Source organism: Scyliorhinus torazame, chromosome 14 (genome assembly GCF_047496885.1).
Source record: "Scyliorhinus torazame isolate Kashiwa2021f chromosome 14, sScyTor2.1, whole genome shotgun sequence".
Lineage (NCBI taxonomy): Eukaryota > Metazoa > Chordata > Chondrichthyes > Carcharhiniformes > Scyliorhinidae > Scyliorhinus > Scyliorhinus torazame.
This window is the reverse complement of record NC_092720.1, coordinates 17,034,464-17,055,432: the sequence shown is the minus strand read 5'-3', so window position 1 is coordinate 17,055,432 and position 20,969 is coordinate 17,034,464. Positions and strand designations below refer to the sequence as shown.

General features: G+C 43.3%; 1 protein-coding gene across 1 annotated transcript; it reads right to left on the bottom strand.

Moving 5' to 3' along the window:
- Positions 1-720: 720 nt before the first annotated feature.
- Positions 721-15,867, bottom strand: LOC140389254 (membrane-spanning 4-domains subfamily A member 4D-like). Its single transcript, XM_072473433.1, has 6 exons — positions 15,664-15,867; positions 10,000-10,128; positions 6,333-6,389; positions 4,679-4,804; positions 4,466-4,582; positions 721-1,380 (listed from the first exon to the last, which is right to left on the bottom strand). Exons 1-6 carry the CDS (start codon positions 15,856-15,858, stop codon positions 1,267-1,269), a joined length of 738 nt encoding a protein of 245 aa, XP_072329534.1. The 5' UTR covers positions 15,859-15,867; the 3' UTR covers positions 721-1,266.
- Positions 15,868-20,969: the final 5,102 nt, after the last annotated feature.

The following is a 20,969-nucleotide window of genomic DNA, read 5'->3' as shown; positions in this document are numbered from 1 at the left end:
GAGCGGGTTCAATTCCCGTACCAGCTGAGAATTCTGAATTCTCCCACTGTGTACCCGAACAGGCGCCGGAATGTGGCGACTAGAGCTTTTCACAGTAACTTCATTGCATTGTTAATGTAAGCCTACTTGTGACAATAAAGGTTGTTTACTTGCAACAAAACCAGAAAATATTGGACAATCTCAGCAGATCTGGCAGCATCTGTGCAGAGAAAAGGGACTGATGTTTCGACTCCGGATGACTGTTTCTCAAAGCTGGAAAGAACTGGAGATAGGGTCACAATTACTATGTGACCTTTAATGGTTACATACAGGGTTAGAGGAAGTAAGATGGGCGGAGCCTTGTAAAAAGCGTAAACAACAGCAATAGACTCATTGGACCAAATAGCCTGTTTCTGAGCTGTTAGTTCTGAGCTGAGTCACCAGAACAGATAGACATGATCTGGGATTGATGTCTTCACTAAAGGACAGCTTCATCAATAATGTCACACTCCCTCCTGGTGACAGTAACATCTTGACTGACGTTATACATGTAATCGAGGAAATAGCTGCGGAGAGCAGCGGGAGATGCGAATCTTCAATAGATTCCAGATGGTGAAACTGCTTAAGATTTAAATGAGTGAGCAAACTTTTCAGAGAAGAAAGAAATGCACAGATATAATAAAGGAACCGGGACAATCAGCAAACATTTCTTTCAGTACAGGGACATGGATGTTTGTGACGTATGTCCCCTTTTATTCAAATACAATCAATCATGTCACATCACTAGCTGAGAGTCTGCTATTTCATTCTAGATTTTCAAGATTCAACAAATGAACATTTTATCTTTGAGTACATTTATTACATTTCAGAACACATCATCAGAAAATCCAGACGATCTATATACCATAGAATAAATAACTTCAAGAGGAGTCTCATCCTATTAGCTAGGTGATGTCTTATAAATTGATTAATTGGTTGAAAATAGCAGTACCACTGACACCTCCTCCCCCACGCCTCTCTCCAAACACATCACCGAGTTTGTGGGGACTAATTGTCGCCCTTGTCCGCTGACCAGTGGGTGACTCTTCATGCCCTGCGAAAGCCGACTGCCGCTTCCTCAAGGCAACTCGGGTTTGGGTAATATATGCGGCCTTGGCAGAATCACGTGTAGCTAAAGAATACAATGAACAGAATCCTGAATCTTTAGATGCATCCCAATAATATTGTGCCAAGATCCGTAAGATTAATTAACGAGCGCAAAGCGAAATTTCCACCATAAAGCCATTCTTATCCAACATGCACATTTTCCATCAGTGCCATGTTGTAGGGAGGAGGGTTCCCTTGGAACTGTTGCTGGGGAATAGGTTGTGCAGGCGAGTTGCTGTACACCACAATCACCGGCTGAAAACAAAGAACACGAATATGAAGAATTAGAGCAGAATGAGCCAGTCAGTTCCTCATGGCTCGGCTGCCTCTCCCAAACATTGGACCCGTCCCATTGCCACTTTCCCCACTGGGACAAGAATGTTTGTGCAACTCTCCGCCAGAGCAATCTACAAGGCTGTGTCTATTGGTGCCACAACACTAGGGGGAGCACTTCCTGCACATGCTCAGATGAGGAAATCTATCCCCAGAATTGCTGGAAATTCAGTGGAAGAAGCTGAATGTGTTTCATTAGTAGCTGTGCATTTTATTAATAAAGCATTCTCCCATGTTCAAAATCTGACTATGATGGATTTTATTTTGAGTTTAGTTTATGATGGAGAGTTTTATTTAAGGCAGGGACTTGCAAATAATTAAATAAATTCAATACTTTCTTTTCAAAACGTTATTCTAATAATAAATTATTATTGTCACAAGTAGTCTTACATTAACACTGCAATGAAGTTACTGTGAAAAGCCCCTCGGCGCCACACTCAGGTCCCTGTTCAGGTACATTGAGGGAGAATTCAGAATGTCCAAATTACCTAACAGCATGTCTATCGGGACTTGTGGGAGGAAACCGGAGCACCCGGAGGAACCCACACAGACACAGGGAGAACGTGCAGTGTCTGTGCAGACAGTGACCAAGCCGGGAATTGAACCTGGGACTCTGGCGCTGTGAAGCAACAGTGCTATCACTGTGCTACCCTGGTACCCATAATAGTGAATACAAGATGGCGAGGACTGAGAGGTAATCATATTTCGGGGATGACTTGTTGAACATTTAAGAAAAATTAACATATACATCAAGAAGGAAAAAGCCACCACCCAACATTTGAAACATTTCCCTGGTATCAAGAGTCCTATTGTCGACCAACTGAGACAGGCAGGTTGGGCAGGGAATCGCTGCTCTTGTCCAATTTGTTCACTTGTTCAAATAAACACAAATAAAGCAGGAAAGGGAATGGCGATGCTGGATCTAAAGACAGCTTCACAAATGACCCCGCTTAAATATTTCAAATCACTGAAACTCCTGCTAACTACCAACCAGAAAGGCTCAGGAAGCTTTATTCCTTAACCAATATGATTCTATGATTCAATGTCACTAAAAACATTCAGGTCATTATCACATTGCTGTTTGTGGGATCCTCTGATAATAATAATCTTTATTGTCACAAGTAGGCTCACATTAACACTGCAATGAAGTTACTGTGAAAAGCCCCTAGTCACCACATTCTGACGCCTGTTCGGGTACACAGAGGGAGAATTCAGAATGTTCAAATTACCTAAAAGCACGTCTTTTGGGACTCGCGGGAGGAAACCGGAGCACCCGGAGGAAACCCAATATGCAAATTGGCTGCTGTGTTTCACAACAGGAACTAAACTTTAGTTGACTGTAAAATGTTTCTTGAAATCCTGAGGTCATCAAAGAAATCCAGCTCTTTCTCAGCTCCATTTACCTACCATTCATCCCTTATTGCCTCTGCAGAGGCGTCAAATAGTCTCGAAAACGTGAACTCTGTTTCAGTCTCCACAGATGCTGCCAGATTTTCTCCACCTTTTTCTGCTTTTATTTATTTCAAGCATCCACAGTGCTTTGCTTTTATTTTAGATGAGCAAACTCCTTTTTTGTCATCAAAATCACTCCATGGGATTGTTTCCATCCACCTGAGACTGTGACTGGGGCCTTGGTTTAATCTCCCATCTGAAAACACAGCACCGACAGACGGGCAGCACTCCCTCATCACTGGCACCGGGGGTATCTGCCTAGATTTGTTGCTCAAATCTCTGCATTGGATCCAATCTGTACCTCAGATCACAAAGTGCTGCCCACTGAGTCCCAGCTAAAAGCGAATCAGATTGCTGCTTGGAAATGTTCGGTCAATTGGATATTCTGAATTCTCCCTCTGTGTACCCGAATAGGCGCCGGAGTGTGGCGACTAGGGAATTTTCACTGTAACTTAATTGCAGTGTTAATGTAAGCCTACTTGTAATATTAGTAAAGATTATTATTGTTAAAACTTGGAGTTTCAAAGTGGTGTCAGGACCATCTACAATAAGTGGGAAAAAAACACAGAAAACATTTGGGAAAATGCCAGAGGAGAAACACAAACTACTTCAAATTTGAGAGACCAAGTCATCTGTTTCTGTGCGGGTAACAGTGTACGATTCAAGCTTTGGCTGGTATTACCTTGCTGTCATTCACAGAATTGTTTTTCCACCTAACTGTTATCTTGTGGGAATGCTCGGCTGAGGGTGGACAATAGAAATTATGTGAATTCAAATTTAATTGTTCCTGTTGGGTGAGAAATGGCAGAAATACATTGGCTGCTTGTTTCTGCCTTGTGATGATATGTACATTGACTGGGATGTAAAGAGTTAAAAGTTAATGATAATGCTTCTTACCACTAGAGGGAACCACAGAACAGTCATATAAATATCGTGTGACTTTGGAGATTCTGGGAGTCACAAATTAGGAGGCAGCTGGTCGAGTGCCACATTGGGAGCAATTGTACTTGAGAAGTTCTGCTAGTTAAGAGTTAGCACAGTTATTAGTCTCTTTCCCATTTTAGAAAAATATTTAGATTTAGATTTATTGTCTCGCACAGTTTAAGAGAGAAACCTTCTACTTTAGGAATGTGAATGAATCTTAGTTAGTAGTGTAATAAATTTATAGTTTTATTTGTTGACAAAGCTCTGTGTTCTTTATTCAACATGACGCATCCAAGCCAGCCAAGAAAAGTAAAATAGAGAACACAACATGCCCTGCCTAACCTGTAGTGTGGGATGTATTGCAAGGCGTTGATCTGTTGATACCCAGCAGTTATTATTATGCATATGTCTATGTATTTACATTGTGCACTTATCGTATGTCCTACGTTTTTTATGTACGGAATGATCTGCTATACGCAGATCTATACGCAGAACAATACTTTTGACTGTAGCTTGGTTCACGGGACAATAAATCTAAATCTAAATATTTTTCTAAAATGGGAAAGACTAATATACACGTGTAGATACACAGAGGCAATAGAGTCTTAGATCAATTCATTATATAGCTTACCACTGGTGTTCCACAGCAACCATTAATAGCTTTACAGTTGAAGCTTGAAACTGCAATGGATATTGCTGCATTGAACAGGGTCAGCAGGAGAAGTATGGTCATACATGCAATTGAAACCTGTAGTGTGTTACACACAAATAAATTAGGTTGCACAGAAAACATCTCAAAATCTTACTTATAAACAGCTAAGTATCAAGAAAATTTAATACTCACGCCAGGATCATAACAAAAAGCCCAAGAATAACACACTGAATGTATGCTGAGGCTTACAGAATATATAATTATTGCAGGTAAGCAAATAATAGCACTGATGATGTTCATTGATAAGCAACCGTTGACCTGGAAGTTGAAAAAAAACAGACATTAATGAGCTTGACCTTGGAATGCAGGAGACAACGTTAAAATTAAGTTTGCAGCTGATACAAATCGTGGAAGCATTGTAAATTGTGCGGCGGGTAGGGTAGGATTTCAAAAGGACATAGACAAGGGGGTGGAATTGCAGATAAGTGGCAGATGAGGTTCATTTTGTGAGATAATTCATTTTGGTAGAAAAGAACATGGAGAGAAAAGACAGAAAAAGGGTGTGTTTAGCACAGGGCTAAATCGCTGGCTTTGAAAGCAGACCAAGGCAGGCTAGCAGCACAGTTCGATTCCTGTAACAGCCTCCCCGAACAGGCGCCGGAATGTGGCGACTAGGGGCTTTTCACAGTAACTTCATTTGAAGCCTACTTGTGACAATAAGCGATTTTCATTTCATTTTCATTTCATACAACTCTGAAGGCTTTTGAGGAAGAGCAAAACCTCGGTGTATACGTCATAGATCAGTGACGCTGGCAAGACAGGAGGAGGAAGCAGTTAATAAAGCAAATAGTATCCTGGACCTTATTAAGAGACATGGAGTACAAGAGACGGGAGGTTATGCTGAACTTCGACCAGATATCAGATAGTCCTCAGCTGGGGTATATGTACAGTTCAGGCCGCCAAGCATTACGAAGGACCTGAACACATTGGAGAGAGTAATGAAGAGGTTTACAAGAATGGTTTCGGGATGAGAAACTTCAGTTATGCGGTTGGAGAGGCTGGGACTGTTCTTCTTGGAGAGAAGAAGGCTAAGAGGAGATTTTATAGAGATCTACAAAACCATGAGGGGGCTGGGCAGGGGAGATCGGGAGAAATTATTCCCACGCGTAAAAGGATCGCGAAGGAGAGGGCACAGATTTCAAGTGAATTGGAAAAGAAGAAAATGTGATGTGAGAATAACAATTTGTTTAAAAAATGAGTGGTTCTGGTCTGGACTGCATTGCCTGGAATTGTGGTGGAGAGAGGTCAATCGAGGCATTCACAAGGGCAGTAGAAACAATGTGCAGCATTCCGGAGACAAGGCATAACAGTGCAGACAGAATGGGCCAAATGGCTTTCTACTGCACCTTAACAATTCTGCAATTCTGTGATTTAATAACGTATGATAAAATATGGAAGGAGGAAAACGGCAATTAGCTCACGTTGAGTTGCTATCAGAAAGAAATGTGTTCATCTTCGATATGGCTGCATTTGTACCCAGGCTCCTGGTGTAGAAGTCTATCATCTCCCCTCTTTCAACATTTAAATGGTGTGAGAGAAAGTTAACTTCCATTGAGTTTGTTGGGCTGTATTTGAATCCAAGAGTCAGATGCGGAAGGATAACATTTTCACCCACTGCACTGTCTTGTCTATCCCTTTATTGTACAGTATTCATTTGCACAGACTGATATAATAGGGATTTAGCGTGACAATAGCAAACAACAATGATCTTACTAGTTTATCATCTTGGGTGATGATGTTATTTATAAGGCAACAATATAAAATCCATTTTGGAGCACGTACTTACCATACAATGAGTTGGTTCCTTCTCAGCAGCGACAGCAAGGGCCCCTGCAATAATAAACTTCAAAAACATATTGCACATCAGAGAAAACACTTCGAAGAATTAAACAACAATTCAAATATTGGATTATGACTTTCTACATTCTTCTCCCCTCAAACTAGAGCGTTAAGCTAGACATTGGCTCCATAAGCTCTCTGCCTCTATGTGATTCCTCATTCCGACGGGATTCTTCCCGTCTGAAGCTGGATAGAGAGTGAATAAAGGAAGTTCAATGGGCCGAAAGGGTGGGGAGTGGGACACTTATTTTCTTGTGTTTTATCTTCACGCACTCAGTTTCCCTTTGGGGACTAAGATGTAAGTGTTGGTGGGATTATTAAACTAATTATTAGCCTTTCTTAACATGTGTTTAGGGGATGTGGGTATCTCTCACTGGGCCAGCATTTATTGCCCATCCCGAAGGATAGAGACTGACCCTGAAGCATTGAATATTTTGCCAGCTGGAGTCAATGAATGATGAACTGAAGGAGGATCTCAGCCTTCTCCTGAGGCCCCAACATCATCGACACCCGTCTTCAAACAATTTAAACCACTCCATGTGACATCAAGGAATGTCTGAAGGCACTGGATACAGCAAAGCCTCTGGACCCAGCAGTAGTTCAGAAGAGTTTTACTCCATAATTAGTTGCTGTTCCAGTATGGTTACAGCACAAGCAACTCCCTGACAATGTGAAAACATTTCCATATATTCGCTGTACAACAAAAAGGAGAACAAAGTCAATCCAGCAATTATCATCCCGATCAGTCTACTTTCAAACATCAGCAGTGGTGTTGACAGTGATATCCCAGGGTGGTTACTCAGCAACAACCTGCGTATGCATGTTCAGATTGGGTTCTGCCAGGGTCACTGAACTCCAGGTCGCATTATAGTCTTGGTCCAAACATGGACTGCCATTGACATTGAAAGTGCATTTGTCACAGTACAGCAGAGTTTCCCAAACCTCTCCAGCTGCGGAACCCCAGGTGAACTCCCAAGAGCATCAGGGAACCCAAAACATTGTTATCATGTCAACGGCACTTTTCTGCTGTGAAAAAGTGGCAAACACAGAAACAAAATGTACACGTGTTTTTCTGCCAATATGAGCCAGACTCCACTTGAGCTGGCGACTGATAGGCTGAGCCAATGCTCAGCTAGGCTGGCCTCTGATTGGACAATTAGATTTTTTGTTTGTTTCCGATTTCTGGCCATTGCTCGCCTGCTCTTTTTAAAAAAATCTTTGCTGCAGTGTTTTTCTTTAACTGACTCTGACGCTCAATTTATGTTGTGTTTATTGTTTTTATTTTAAAAATAGTGGGCGGCATTCTCCGTCCCGCCAGCCCCGTTTTCTGGCACGGCTTGCTTGTCCCTGCTGGCAACGGGATTCTCCGTTCCCACAGCCGGCTGATAGTGTTTCTGTCAGGAAACCGGGTGTGGGTGCGTTGCCAGCGAAGAAGAGGATCTCGCCGACGGAGAATCCCGCAGACTGGCTTTTTGCCGATTTTTGTCGCATGACTCCGCGAGCTTCCGTGGAAATCCTGGAGCCCTCTTGTGGAACCCTGGGGTACGAGTCAAGACACCTCAAATACTGAAGCGATCCATGCTGCAAAGAGTTGCTTTGGACAATGTTCAGGCTTGGACTGATAAGGGACATGTAGCATTCGTGCCACGTACGTGCCAGGCCAACAAGAGAATATAATAATCTACCCTTGTCATTCAATGACATTACCATCAATAAATCCCCCGACATCATCATCTGGGGACTATTATTGTCTAGACACTTAACTGAACCAGCTTTGTGTATATATATATATATATTTGTGACCACAAGAGCAGGTCAGAGGGTGGGAGCTCTGCACCACATACCTCGCCTCCTGAATCCCCAAAGTCTATCACAACTGACATGACACGTCGAGATTGTGATGGATTGCTCTCCATATGTCCAGGTGAATACAGCTCCAGCAGCACTGAATAAAGTTTACACCATCCATGGCAGAGGAACCCAGTTGATCAGCCTACAATCCACCACTGTCAACATTCAATCCCTCAAACATTGGCACACAACGGCAGCAGTAAAGACCCTCTGCAAGATGCGCTGCGGCAACTTGCCAAGTTTCGTAACTCAACATCTTTCAATCCTACACCCTCTACCACCTAGAATGGCTGTGGCAACAGCTGATTAGCAGTGCTAAGACGTGAGACCTGTACACTCCACCATTTGTAGGCCATTCAGAAGTCTGGAAGGGCTGTTTTAGCACAGTGGCTAAATAGCTGGCTTGTAAAGCAGACCAAGGCCAACAGCGCGGGTTCAATTCACGCACCATCATCCCCGAACAGGCGCCAGAATATGGCGACTAGGGGCTTTTCACAGTAACTTCATTTGAAGCCTGCTTGTGACAATAAGCGATTTTCATTTCATTTTTCATTGTTGCTCCTTTGCTGTTCCTGGGGCAGAATTGTGGACCTTCCTAACAGTATTGTGAGTGTCGCTACTCTCCACGGACAGCAGTGGTTGAAGAAGGCTCACCACCACTTTCTCAGGGGCAAGTAAAGGTGAACAGTAAATGCTGGACTTGCCAGCAACACGCCAATTCTGTGAACAAATGAAAAGAAAAAGGAACCCATGAAAGCCATTGCTTCTCACAAACAGCCTCTTCCAACAGAGGCCAGTCAACTGGCCACAGGCGGGGGTAGAATTTGGTCGGCGTCAGAGGGGTGAAATTGGTTATTGGTCATTTCAGGCCTGTAGCCAATCTACCTTGAGCCTCAGGTTATTGATCACATTATTGATCAGCTACTGACACCGCAAAGGAGTTCATTTCAGGCAGAGTGGATTGCAGGGAAAGATATTCAGGTAAGCCTTGGGTGTGGAAGAACCGGTGGGGGAAGGGGATGGAGGGTCGGGGGCACAGCGGGGGGGTACAGTGCGGGGGTAGTGTCTGAAGGACAGAAGGAGGGAGGTGGAGCAATGTGGAACACTGCTGCTCCGACTGATTCTATACACAAAGCCACAAAAGAAAGTGTCATGACCTTCTTGGTGGCTCACATTTTTCGGCTGCATCGACAAGAGGAAAACTGAGAGCAAGCTGCTCAAGGAAGCCAAAATTGTCCCAGCGACCATAAAACAGGAACAGTGCCCTCTGAATAACAAACGCAAGGAGTGCAGAACTTGTTTTCAAGGCTGACAGCATTCTTTGTGGAACGTTGCCAATGCATGATCGCTACCAGATCATAGAATCATAGAATTTACAATGCAGAAGGAGGCCATTCAGCCCATCATGTCAGCACCGGCCCCTGGAAAAGGCCACCCACTTAAGCCCCACTCCTCCACCCTATCTCCTTTATTCCCGTAATCCAACCTAACCAGTTTTTTGGACACTAAGGGCAATTTAGAATGGCCAATCCACCTAACCTGCACATCTTTGGACTGTGGGAGGAAACCGGAGCACCCGGAGGAAACCCACGTACACACAGGGAGAACGTGCAGACTCCACAAAGACAGTGACCCAAGCCAGGAATCGAACCTGGGACCCTGGAGCTGCGAAGCAACTGTGCTAACCACTGTGCGACCGTGTGGCCATCTAGCTATAGGAAGCCCGACAATCTTACATCACTGTAGTTATTAGTAGCACTTACTAGAACTCCAGTCCACCAGGGTGTCCCAATTATTACCGAAATGGATTCAATGCTGGTTAGACTGTGCAAAATGCAGATCTGTACAATTCCAATGATTATGGAGATTATACCCGTCACAATCTGCGTTATCTGCAGGAACCAGAAAATGGTGTTAAATTGAAAAACAATCCTTTCGGCAGTAGTTTTAACTTGTTCCATGGTGTGAAATTGACATTGCACATCGCCCACCCTTTCCATAGAAAAAGTCTGATTTTCACCTCCATTGATTTCCACTCTGTGCAGTTTGTCCACTGAATTCACAACTTGGAATTTCGGAATTTGAAATTACAATGTTTAGGATTCATTGCAGAAAATATTTTTTTTTTTAAAAATTCACATAATCAACTCTTCTTTCTAATTAACAATCTATCCTGGTTCACAAACGTCGACACTACGACGAAGAAAGCCCAACAGCGCCTATACTTCCTCAGCGTAAGAGAATTTGGCATGTCCACATTCACTCTTACCAATTTTCATAGATGCACCATGGAAAGCATCCTATCTGGCTGCATCACAGCCTGGTATGGCAACTGCTGGAGAAAGACCATAAGAAACTATAGAGATTCGTGAACACAGCCCAGTCTATCACGTAAACTCACCTCCCATCCATTGACTGTCTACATCTCCTGCTCCCTTTGGGAAAGTGGCCAGCATAATCACAGACCCCGCCCAGCTGGGCTATTCTCTCTTCCAACCTCTTCCATCAGGCAGAATATACAAAAGTTTGAGAATGCGCACTAACAGATTCAAAAACAGCTTCTTCCCCACTGTTACCAGACTTCTGAATGGCTCTCTTAGACTGAAATAGTCTCTATATGCATCTTCTTTATAGCTGTAGCACTATATTCCGCTTTAGACCATAAGACATAGGAGCGGAAGTAAGGCCATTCGGCCCATCGAGTCCACTCCGCCATTCCATCATGGCTGATTTCAACTCCATTTACCCGCTCTCTCTCCATAGCCCTTAATTCCTCGAGAAATCAAGAATTTATCAACTTCTGTCTTAAAGACACTCAACGTCCCGGCCTCCACCGCCCTCTGTGGCAATGAATTCCACAGACCCACCACTCTCTGGCTGAAGAAATTTCTCCTCATCTCTGTTCTAAAGTGACTCCCTTTTATTCTAAGGCTGTGCCCCCGGGTCCTAGTCTCCCCTGCTAATGGAAACAACTTCCCTACATCCACCCTATCTAAGCCATTCATTATCTTGTAAGTTTCTATTAGATCTCCCCTCAACCTCCTAAACTCCAATGAATATAATCCCAGGATCCTCAGACGTTCATCGTATGTTAGGCCTACCATTCCTGGGATCATCCGTGTGAATCTCCGCTGGACCCGCTCCAGTGCCAGTATGTCCTTCCTGAGGTGTGGGGCCCAAAATAGCTCACAGTATTCTAAATGGGGCCTAACTAATGCTTTATAAAGCTTCAGAAGTACATCCCTGCTTTTATATTCCAAGCCTCATGAGATAAATGACAACATTGCATTTGCTTTCTTAATTACGGACTCAACCTGCAAGTTTACCTTTAGAGAATCCTGGACTAGGACTCCCAAGTCCCTTTGCACTTCAGCATTATGAATTTTGTCACCGTTTAGAAAATAGTGCATGCCTCGATTCTTTTTTCCAAAGTGCAAGACCTCGCACTTGCCCACGTTGAATTTCATAAGCCAATTCTTGGACCACTCTCCTAAACTGTCTAAATCTTTCTGCAGCCTCCCGACCTCCTCCATACTACCTGCCCCTCCACCTATCTTTGTATCATCGGCAAACTTAGCCAGAATGCCCCCAGTCCCGTCATCTAGATCGTTAATATATAAAGAGAACAGCTGTGGCCCCAACACTGAACCCTGCGGGACACCACTCGTCACCGGTTGCCATTCCGCAAAAGAACCTTTTATCCCAACTCTCTGCCTTCTGCCTGACAGCCAGTCGTCAATCCATGTTAGTACCTTGCCTCGAATACCATGGGCCCTTATTTTACTCAGCAGTCTCCCGTGAGGCACCTTATCAAAGGCCTTTTGGAAGTCAAGATAGATAACATCCATTGGCTCTCCTTGGTCTAACCTATTTGTCATCTCTTCAAAGAACTCTAACAGGTTTGTCAGGCAAGACCTCCCCTTACTAAATCCATGCTTACTTGTCCTAATCCGACCCTGCACTTCCAAGAATTTAGAAATCTCATCCTTAACAATGGATTCTAGAATCTTGCCAACAACTGAGGTTAGGCTAATTGGCCTATAATTTTCCATCTTTTTCCTTGTTCCCTTCTTGAACAGGGGGGGTTACAACAGCGATTTTCCAATCCTCTGGGACTTTCCCGGACTCCAGTGACTTTTGAAAGATCATAACTAACGCCTCCACTATTTCTTCAGCTATCTCCTTTAGAACTCTAGTATGTAGTCCATCTGGGCCCGGAGATTTATCAATTTTTAGACCTCTTAGTTTCTCTAGCACTTTCTCCTTTGTGATGGCTACCATATTGAACTCTGCCCCCTGACTCTCCGGAATCGGTGGGATATTACTCATGTCTTCTACTGTGAAGACTGACGCAAAGTACTGATTTAGTTCCTCAGCTATTTCCTTGTCTCCCATCACAAAATTACCAGCGTCATTTTGGAGCGGCCCAATGTCAACTTTTGCCTCCCGTTTGTTTTTAATGTATTTAAAGAAACTTTTACTATCATTCCTAATGTTACTGGCTAGCCTACCTTCATATTTGATCCTCTCTTTCCTTATTTCTCTCTTTGTTATCCTCTGTTTGTTTTTGTAGCCTTCCCAATCTTCTGACTTCCCACTACTCTTTGCCACATTATAGGCTTTCTCTTTTGCTTTGATGCATTCCCTAACTTCCTTTGTCAGCCATGGCTGCCTAATCCCCCCTCTGATAACCTTTATTTTCTTTGGGATGAACCTCTGCACTGTGTCCTCAATTACTCCCAGAAACTCCTGCCATTGCTGTTCTACTGTCTTTCCCACTAGGCTCTGCTCCCAGTCGATTTTCGTCAGTTCCTCCCTCATGCCCCTGTAGTTACCTTTATTTAACTGTAACATCTTTACATCTGATTCTACCTTCTTTCTTTCAAATTGGAGATTGAATTCTACCATATTATGATCACTGCCTCCTAAGTGCTCCCTTACTTTAAGATCTTTAATCAAGTCTGGCTCATTACATAACACTAAGTCCAGAATGGCCTGTTCCCTCGTGGGCTCCATCACAAGCTGTTCCAAAAAGCCCTCCTGTAAACATTCAATGAATTCCCTTTCCTTGGGTCCACTGGCAGCATTATTTACCCAGTCCACCTGCATAGTTAAGTCCCCCATGATCACTGTGACCTTGCCTTTCTGACATGCACTTTCTATTTCGTGGTGCATTTTGTGCCCCCGGTCCTGACCACGGTTAGGAGGCCTGTACATAACTCCCATTATGGTTTTTTTGCCTTTGTGGTCCTCAACTCTACCCACACAGACTCCACATCATCTGACCCTATGTCATTTAGTGCTATTGATTTAATTTCATTCCTAATTAACAAGGCAACCCCACCCCCTCTGCCCACCTCCCTGTCTTTTCGATAGGTTGTGAATCCCTGGATGTTTAAATGCCAGTCCTGAACCCCCTGTAACCATGTCTCTGTGATGCCTACCACATCATACCTGCCAGTCACAATCTGGGCCACAAGCTCATCTACCTTGTTCCGTACATTGCGCGCATTTAAATATAGCAGCTTTAATTCTCTATTGACCGTCCCTTTTTGTTTTCTTAGTGTGGTGGACCTTGGTTTACTGAGCCTTTCCATACACTGTGTCATATTTTGTGGGATGGGGACTATCGTAACCTCTCCTGAGTTTTGTCTTTTCGTGCTTTTTTGTATTCCTAATCAGCTACGCTTCCCACTGATTACTTCACCTCTTGGTTCCCTGATTTTCCCTTCCCCCCCAATCTTTAGTTTAAAGTCCTATTGACCACCCTATTTATTCTTTTCGCCCGAACACTGGTCCCAGCTCGGTTCAGGTGGAGACCATCCCAACGGTATAGGTCCCCCCTGTCCCAAAACTGATGCCAGTGTCCCATGAAAAGGAACCGCTCTTTCCCACACCACTCTTTCAGCCATGTGTTAACTTCCCTTATTCTTGCCTCCCTATGCCAATTTGCACGTGGCTCGGGCAGTAATCCGGAGATTATGACCCTTGAGGACCTGTTTTTTTATTTGAATCCTAGCTCTTTATAATCTCTAAACAGGTCCTCTTTCCTAGACCTGCCTATGTTGTTGGTACCGAAATGGACCAAAACAACTGGATCCTCACCCTCCCTCTCCAGTATCCTTTCAAGCCGGTCAGAGATGTCCCGCACCCTAGCACCGGGCAGGCAACATACCATGCGGGACTCTTTATCCTGCTCACAAAGGATACTATCTATGCCCCTGATAATAGAATCCCCTACAACTACAACTTGCCTATTTACTCCCTCCCCTTGAATGGCCTGCTGAACCATGGTGCCTTGGTCAGCTGACTCATCCTTCCTGCAGCCCTGTTCGCCATCCACACAGGGAGCAAGTGCCTCATACCTGTTGGACAGAGTCAAGGGCTGAGGCTCCTGAGTTCCTGACTGCTGGTTCCCTTTACCTGCCTGACTTGCAGTCACACCCTGCTGTCCCTGGCCACTGGCAGGATTTAAACTACTTACTCTGACAGGTGTGACTGCCTCCTGAAACACAGTGTCCAGGTAAGTCTCCCCCTCCCGGATGTGCCTCAGTGTTTTAAGCTCAGACTCCAGCTCATCAACTCTGAGCCGGAGCTCTTCGAGCAGCCAACACTTACTGCAGATGTGGTCGCTGCAGCTCGCAATGGGATCTGCCAGCTCCCACATCAAGCAGCTCAAGCACATCACCTGACCAGCCATCACTAATTAATTAATTAGTTTAATTTAAGTTTATGAGTTTAGCTGTGTTTTTTTTAAAATTTGGGGCAGATTTGCTATCAATCACTCAGATCACAGCTTCCCTCTGACGTCACTTTTGGGGAAAAAACTGGAAAACAGGAAGTTACCGTTAGGTTTTTATACTCACAGATCTTGTTGAATGGCAAAGAGTCATCCAGATTCGAAATGTTAGCCGCCTTTTCTGTCCGCAGATGCTGTCAGACCTGCTGAGATTGTCCACTACTTTCTGTTTTTGTGTTCTATATTCCGTATGCTTCACCCAATGTCTGTGTATCTGTCTTTCCATTGTGCATTCATCGTATGTCCTATGTTTTTTTCCTGTATGGAACGATCTGCCTGGTCTGGGCGCAGAACAGAACTTTTCACTGTACCTTGGCTATCTAAATCTATCCCCGTAACCCCATAACGCCACCTAACCTACACATCATTGGACACCAAGGGGCAATTTAGCTTGGCCAATCCACCCAACCTGCACATCTTTGGACTGTGGGAGGAAACCAGAGAACCAGGAGGAAACCCCCGCACACACGGGGAGAACGTGCAGACTCCGCTCAAAAAGTGACCCAAGGTCGAAATCGAACCCGAGTCCCTGGTGATGTGAGGCAGCAGTGCTAACCACTGTGACGCCCCTTTTTATGTTATATAAAATATATAACCAATATTTCCCACATTTGAGAAGTGCACTTACACCCAGGGCTTTGAGATTTCCTTTCAGCATCTCCTGGACACCAGCATTATTCTGATTGAACATTGCAGCTATGGATTGGTGCAGAGGATTGTTTTCCAAGTGTTGGACCAACTGTGGGCCGCAGGGCTGTGGTTGTGCCGGTGGGAGTTGGTTTGGTACAAAGACATTTCCATCAGTCTTCACCATGCCAGCCATTTCCACCACAACTGTCTGTAAGGTATAGCAGAGTAAATCAGTCTTTCCCGATTTGTAAATCAATCTTTTATTGTGTGTCTCGCCTTGCATTTGTTAAGTACGGCACAATTTTGATTATAACACAAATACATGGAAATATTGCTATTTGTTTTGGAGATACGAGGCCCAGGAAAAGTATTGCATTTGTCTCAGGATTGCCAAACTGGTGGACACAGTTATAAGATGCAGGTGTCTACAGAAAATAAATTTTAAGAAACAATTATTTTCAGTCTGAACATGAAAGAGATTACCAGTGAGCCTTTGAGTGGAAAACTAGGATTTCAAAAAGGACTTGATGAATTCAAGCCGAAAAGGGCATTAAAAGATATTAATTTGAGAATCACCTTAAAGCCAAGTTGTTGGAAGGAAGGTATTGTGATCATTTTCTGCCTAACGCTTAGCCATGTTATGATCCAAACTTGGCCTAATATTTAAAACACCTCATTTACAAGTCAGGGTTTAATAACATCAAGAATCTGAACAGAGTTAACATCTTAACACTTTTTACCAACTTTGTTTTATTCTTTCCTGGGATCTGTGCATCACTTGTAAGGCCAGTATTTGTTGCCCATCCCTAATTGCCCTTGAACAGTCTGGCTTTGCTCGGCCATTTCCATGGGCAGTTAAAATTCAACTTCATTGCTGTGGGTCTGGAGTCACATGTAGGCCAGGCCAGGTAAGGATGACAGATTTCCTTCCCTAAGAAACATTAGTTAACAAAATATGTTTTTACCAAAATCAACAAGAGTTTGATGATCAACATTACTACTGGGGCTAGCTTTCCAATTGTAACTTGTTCATTGAGTTTAAATTACACCCGCTGTCACAGTGAGATCTGAATTATTGTCTCCAGAACATTAGCGCGGTCTACTGGATTACTAGCCCAGTGGCATTGCTGCTATACCACTGTCTCCCCATCTTCTCCCTTCAACTTTTGAATCCTTGATGGCTTGGGTGTAGCAAGCTTTGAAGGTGGTGTCTTAGCTTCCCATTCCATTATCCAACAACACTCAAGAAGCTCAATGTCATCCAGGATAAAGCAATCCACTTACTTGGTACCCCTTCCACAAACATTCACTCTCCCCACCACCTATGAACAGAACACCTATGTACCATCTACAAGATGCACTGCAGGAATTCACCAAGGCTCCTGAAATAGGACCTTCCAAACCCATGACTACTACCATCTAGAAAGTCAAGGGCAATAGATATCTGGGAACACCACCACCTTGAAGTTCCCCTCCAAGTCACTCACCATCCTGACTTGGAAATATATCGCTGTTCCTTCACTGTCACTGGATCAAAATTCAGGAACTTCCTCCCCAATACCTACACCACATGGGCTGCAGTGCCTCAGGAAGGCACCTTACCACCTCCTTCTTAAGGGAAACTAAGGATCGGCAATAATCTCTGGCCCAGCCAGCGATGCCCATACCCCATAAACAAAACAAAATGTTCTTGTCTGCGCATAGAGTGTGGGCAAGTCATTGAAATTCAATCCCTGGCCTCTCCTCAGGTTGGAGATACAACCTCTATCCCACATTCGCATGTGGTCATCTGTCACTAGATGGCTGGCATCAGAGTGAACTCCCTCAACCAGAAGCCTTTAGACTAGTGAGGGCAGCCCCCTTTGTACTCATCCCATTACAGCCTTCAAATTTTCTAGCAGTTAAGGTATACATCAGGAAGCCTTGGACATTGATGGCACTGTCACAATCAGATAACCAGAGTTACCTTCTGAGATCTAGCACAGGGATTATGTCAAATCACACGAGCCAGACCTTCAGGTGCAAACTAGATTATCATAGAATTTACAGTGCAGAAGGAGGCCATTCGGCCCATCGGGTCTGCACCGGCTCTTGGAAAGAGCACCCTACTCAAGGTCAACACCGCCACCCTATCCCCATAACCCAGTAACCCCACCCAACACTAAGGGCAATTTTGGACACTAAGGGCAATTTATCATGGCCAATCCACCTAACCCGCACATCTTTGGACTGTGGGAGGAAACCGGAGCACCTGGAGGAAACCCACGCACACACGGGGAGGATGTGCAGACTCCGCACAGACAGTGACCCAAGCCGGAATCGAACCTGAGACCCTGGTGCTGTGAAGCAATTGTGCTATCCACAAGGCTACATATGCCCCTCATATAGAATATCTCAGCACATGAGGCTAGTGTTATGGGTCAGGGTTTAGAGAACCCCAAAGTGTATCATGGAGTTCACCTGACCCACAACTTTTAACAGATTGTGGTATGGGGAGTACACGGCCCACTCGACAGGTGTGGTACAGCAGAAATGGAAAAGTATTTTTTAAAGCAAAACAATGCTTATACTATGAACTCAAGTTAACCCTTTTAAAACATACAGTGAACATCTTCGCAACCATTAATTCAAATACAATCCCCAAAGACTGCAACACTAAGTAAACCTTTAAGCTTTCCTGTTTAACATCCATACGACTTAAAAACAAAACCTTTATCAGAAGCACATCAGGTTAAAGTCACTACTGAAAACAATTATAATTCTGAATTCACCAAATGATCAAGAGATAGTCTTTTGATGGCAGAGAGAACAGCAGTACACCTGCTTGGTCTGGCTTCAGCTCCCACACTGAAAACAAAACTAAAACACACCCTGCAGCAAACAGCCGAAAATGAAAGTTAAAAAGCTGACAGACAGCCCAGCTCCACCCACTCTCTGACATCACTCCAGTAGTAAACACCCATTTCTTAAAGGTACTCTCACTACAGATATTTATATACATACCAATTTATAAACACCCATTTCTTAAACGTACTCTCACATGACACCTCCCCCCAAGAAAAAAAAACCCATCAACTTCAAGATGGTTTCATTTTTCACCTTTTCACCGTTCTTTAAGAAATGCACACAGTAAATATACTTTTTCGTTTCAAAAAACAACACACGCAAACAGGTATAATAATATAGTCGGTTTTTTTTTTGTTCTTCTTCCTCCAACTGAAATCCTTCTCGATTGACAGTCTCTTTGAACAAGAAGGTCTCTGCATGATCCGTCCATTTCTCTACACCTCAGCATTTCTCTTTAAAGTCAGATACTTTAGTTCAATCTGATCACAGAGTCCCTTGTAATTCTCCAACACAGGAGCATTGGTTATCACAGCTTTCAGGCAGTCAAATGCCTGTTGACACTCCGCTGTCCACTGGAATTCTTCAGCAAGTCCATCAGTGGAGCAATCATGTGAAAAAATCTTTGCACCAATGTTCGATCAAATCCGCTCATGCCAAGAAATCACATTATTTACCTTTGTCACGAGGGTATTGCAAACTCCTCAAGGAAAGTGACTTGGGCTTTTCAAAATTCACTTTTGGCTAGGTTTATCACCAAACCCGCCTCCTGAAGTTGATCAAATAACTCCATCAGATGTTTTAAATGTTCTTTCCATGTCTGGCTGAAAATTATCAGATCGTCGATGTATACCGCACAATACGGTAATCCTGAAACAACTTTGTTAGTTAACTGTTGAAATGTGGCTGGGGCGTTTTTCATGCCAAATGGCATAACTTTGAATTGGTATATACCATCTGGAGTCACAAAAGCTGAAATCTCCTTCGCCCTTTCAGATAAAGGTACCTGTCAGTAACCTTTAAGTAAATCCAGTTTGGAAATAAAAGCTGATTGTCCCACCTTCTCAATGCAAACGTGGGATAGGATAAGAGTCCGTTCTTGTAACTGCATTAACCTTTCTATAGTCTACACACAACCGTTGGGTACCGTCTGGTTTAGGTACCATCACTATGGGTGAGCTCCATTGGCTGCAACCGACTTCAATTAAGCCATTTTTAAGCATATTCTCAATCTCTTTGTTAACCTGTGCCAATTTTAAAGGGTTAAGTCTGTATGGATGTTGTTTGATTGGAACAGCATTTCCCACATCTACATCATGTCTAGCCATTTTAGTACTTCCCAATTTATCTCCACAAATATGCCCATGTGATATCAATAAGTCTTTCAGGTCAGTTCGTTTTTCCTCTGGAAGGTAACTCAGCAATTTATCCCAATTTTTAAGAAAATCCTCGTTTTCCAATTTAATTTGAGGTGTGTCAAAATCACAGTCATCTGGATTTGGTTCTTCACTGTGAGTTAGAATCATTAAAGCATCCTCCTTTTTCTCTCTTTCCCTTTCAAAGCACCTTATAAGCATATTCACATGACACACTCAGTGAGTTTTCCTTCTATCTGGTGTTTTTACCACATAATTCACCTCATTTAATTTCCTTTCAATCTGATACGGTCAACAAAACCTTGCTTTTAAAAGTTCACCTACCACTGGTAACAACACTAAAACTTTATCTCCACTGGCAAAACTACGATCTTTGGATTTCTTGTCCGCTACCCGTTTCATCACATTTTGTGCAACTTTTAAATGTTGTCTAGCCAATTCACCGGCTCTATTTAATCGTTCCCTAAAATTTGACATGTAATCCAATAATGTAAGATGTGATTTCTCACTCACCAATTTTTCCTTAATCAATTTAAGTGCTCCTCTTACTTCATGACCAAAAAATAGTTCAAAAGGACTAAATTTGGTTGATTCATTAGGTGCATCCCTAATTGCAAACAGTACGAATGGAATTCCTTTGTCCCAATCCTCTGGATAATCGTGACAATGAACCCTCAACATTGTCTTTAATGTCTGATGCCACCTTTCTAACGCTCCTTGTGATTCTCGATGGCATGCAGTTGATTTAAATTGTTTTATTCCTAAGCTATCCAGAACTTCTTTGAATAACCTTGAGGTAAAATTCGCTCCTTGATCCGATTGTATTTCTGTGGGTAATCCATATCTTGTAAAGAATTTAAGTAACTCCTCCACAATCTTTTTAGCTGTAATATTACGTACTGGAATGGCCGATGGAAACCTAGCAGACACATCCATTATAGTCAAAAGATATTGATTCCCACTTTTTGTTTTAGGGTGCGGTCCTACGCGATCAATTAGGACTCTTGTAAAAGGTTCCTCATCTGCTGGAATGGGTATTAAGGGCACTGGTTTTATCACAGCTTGAGGTTTCCCTATCACTTGA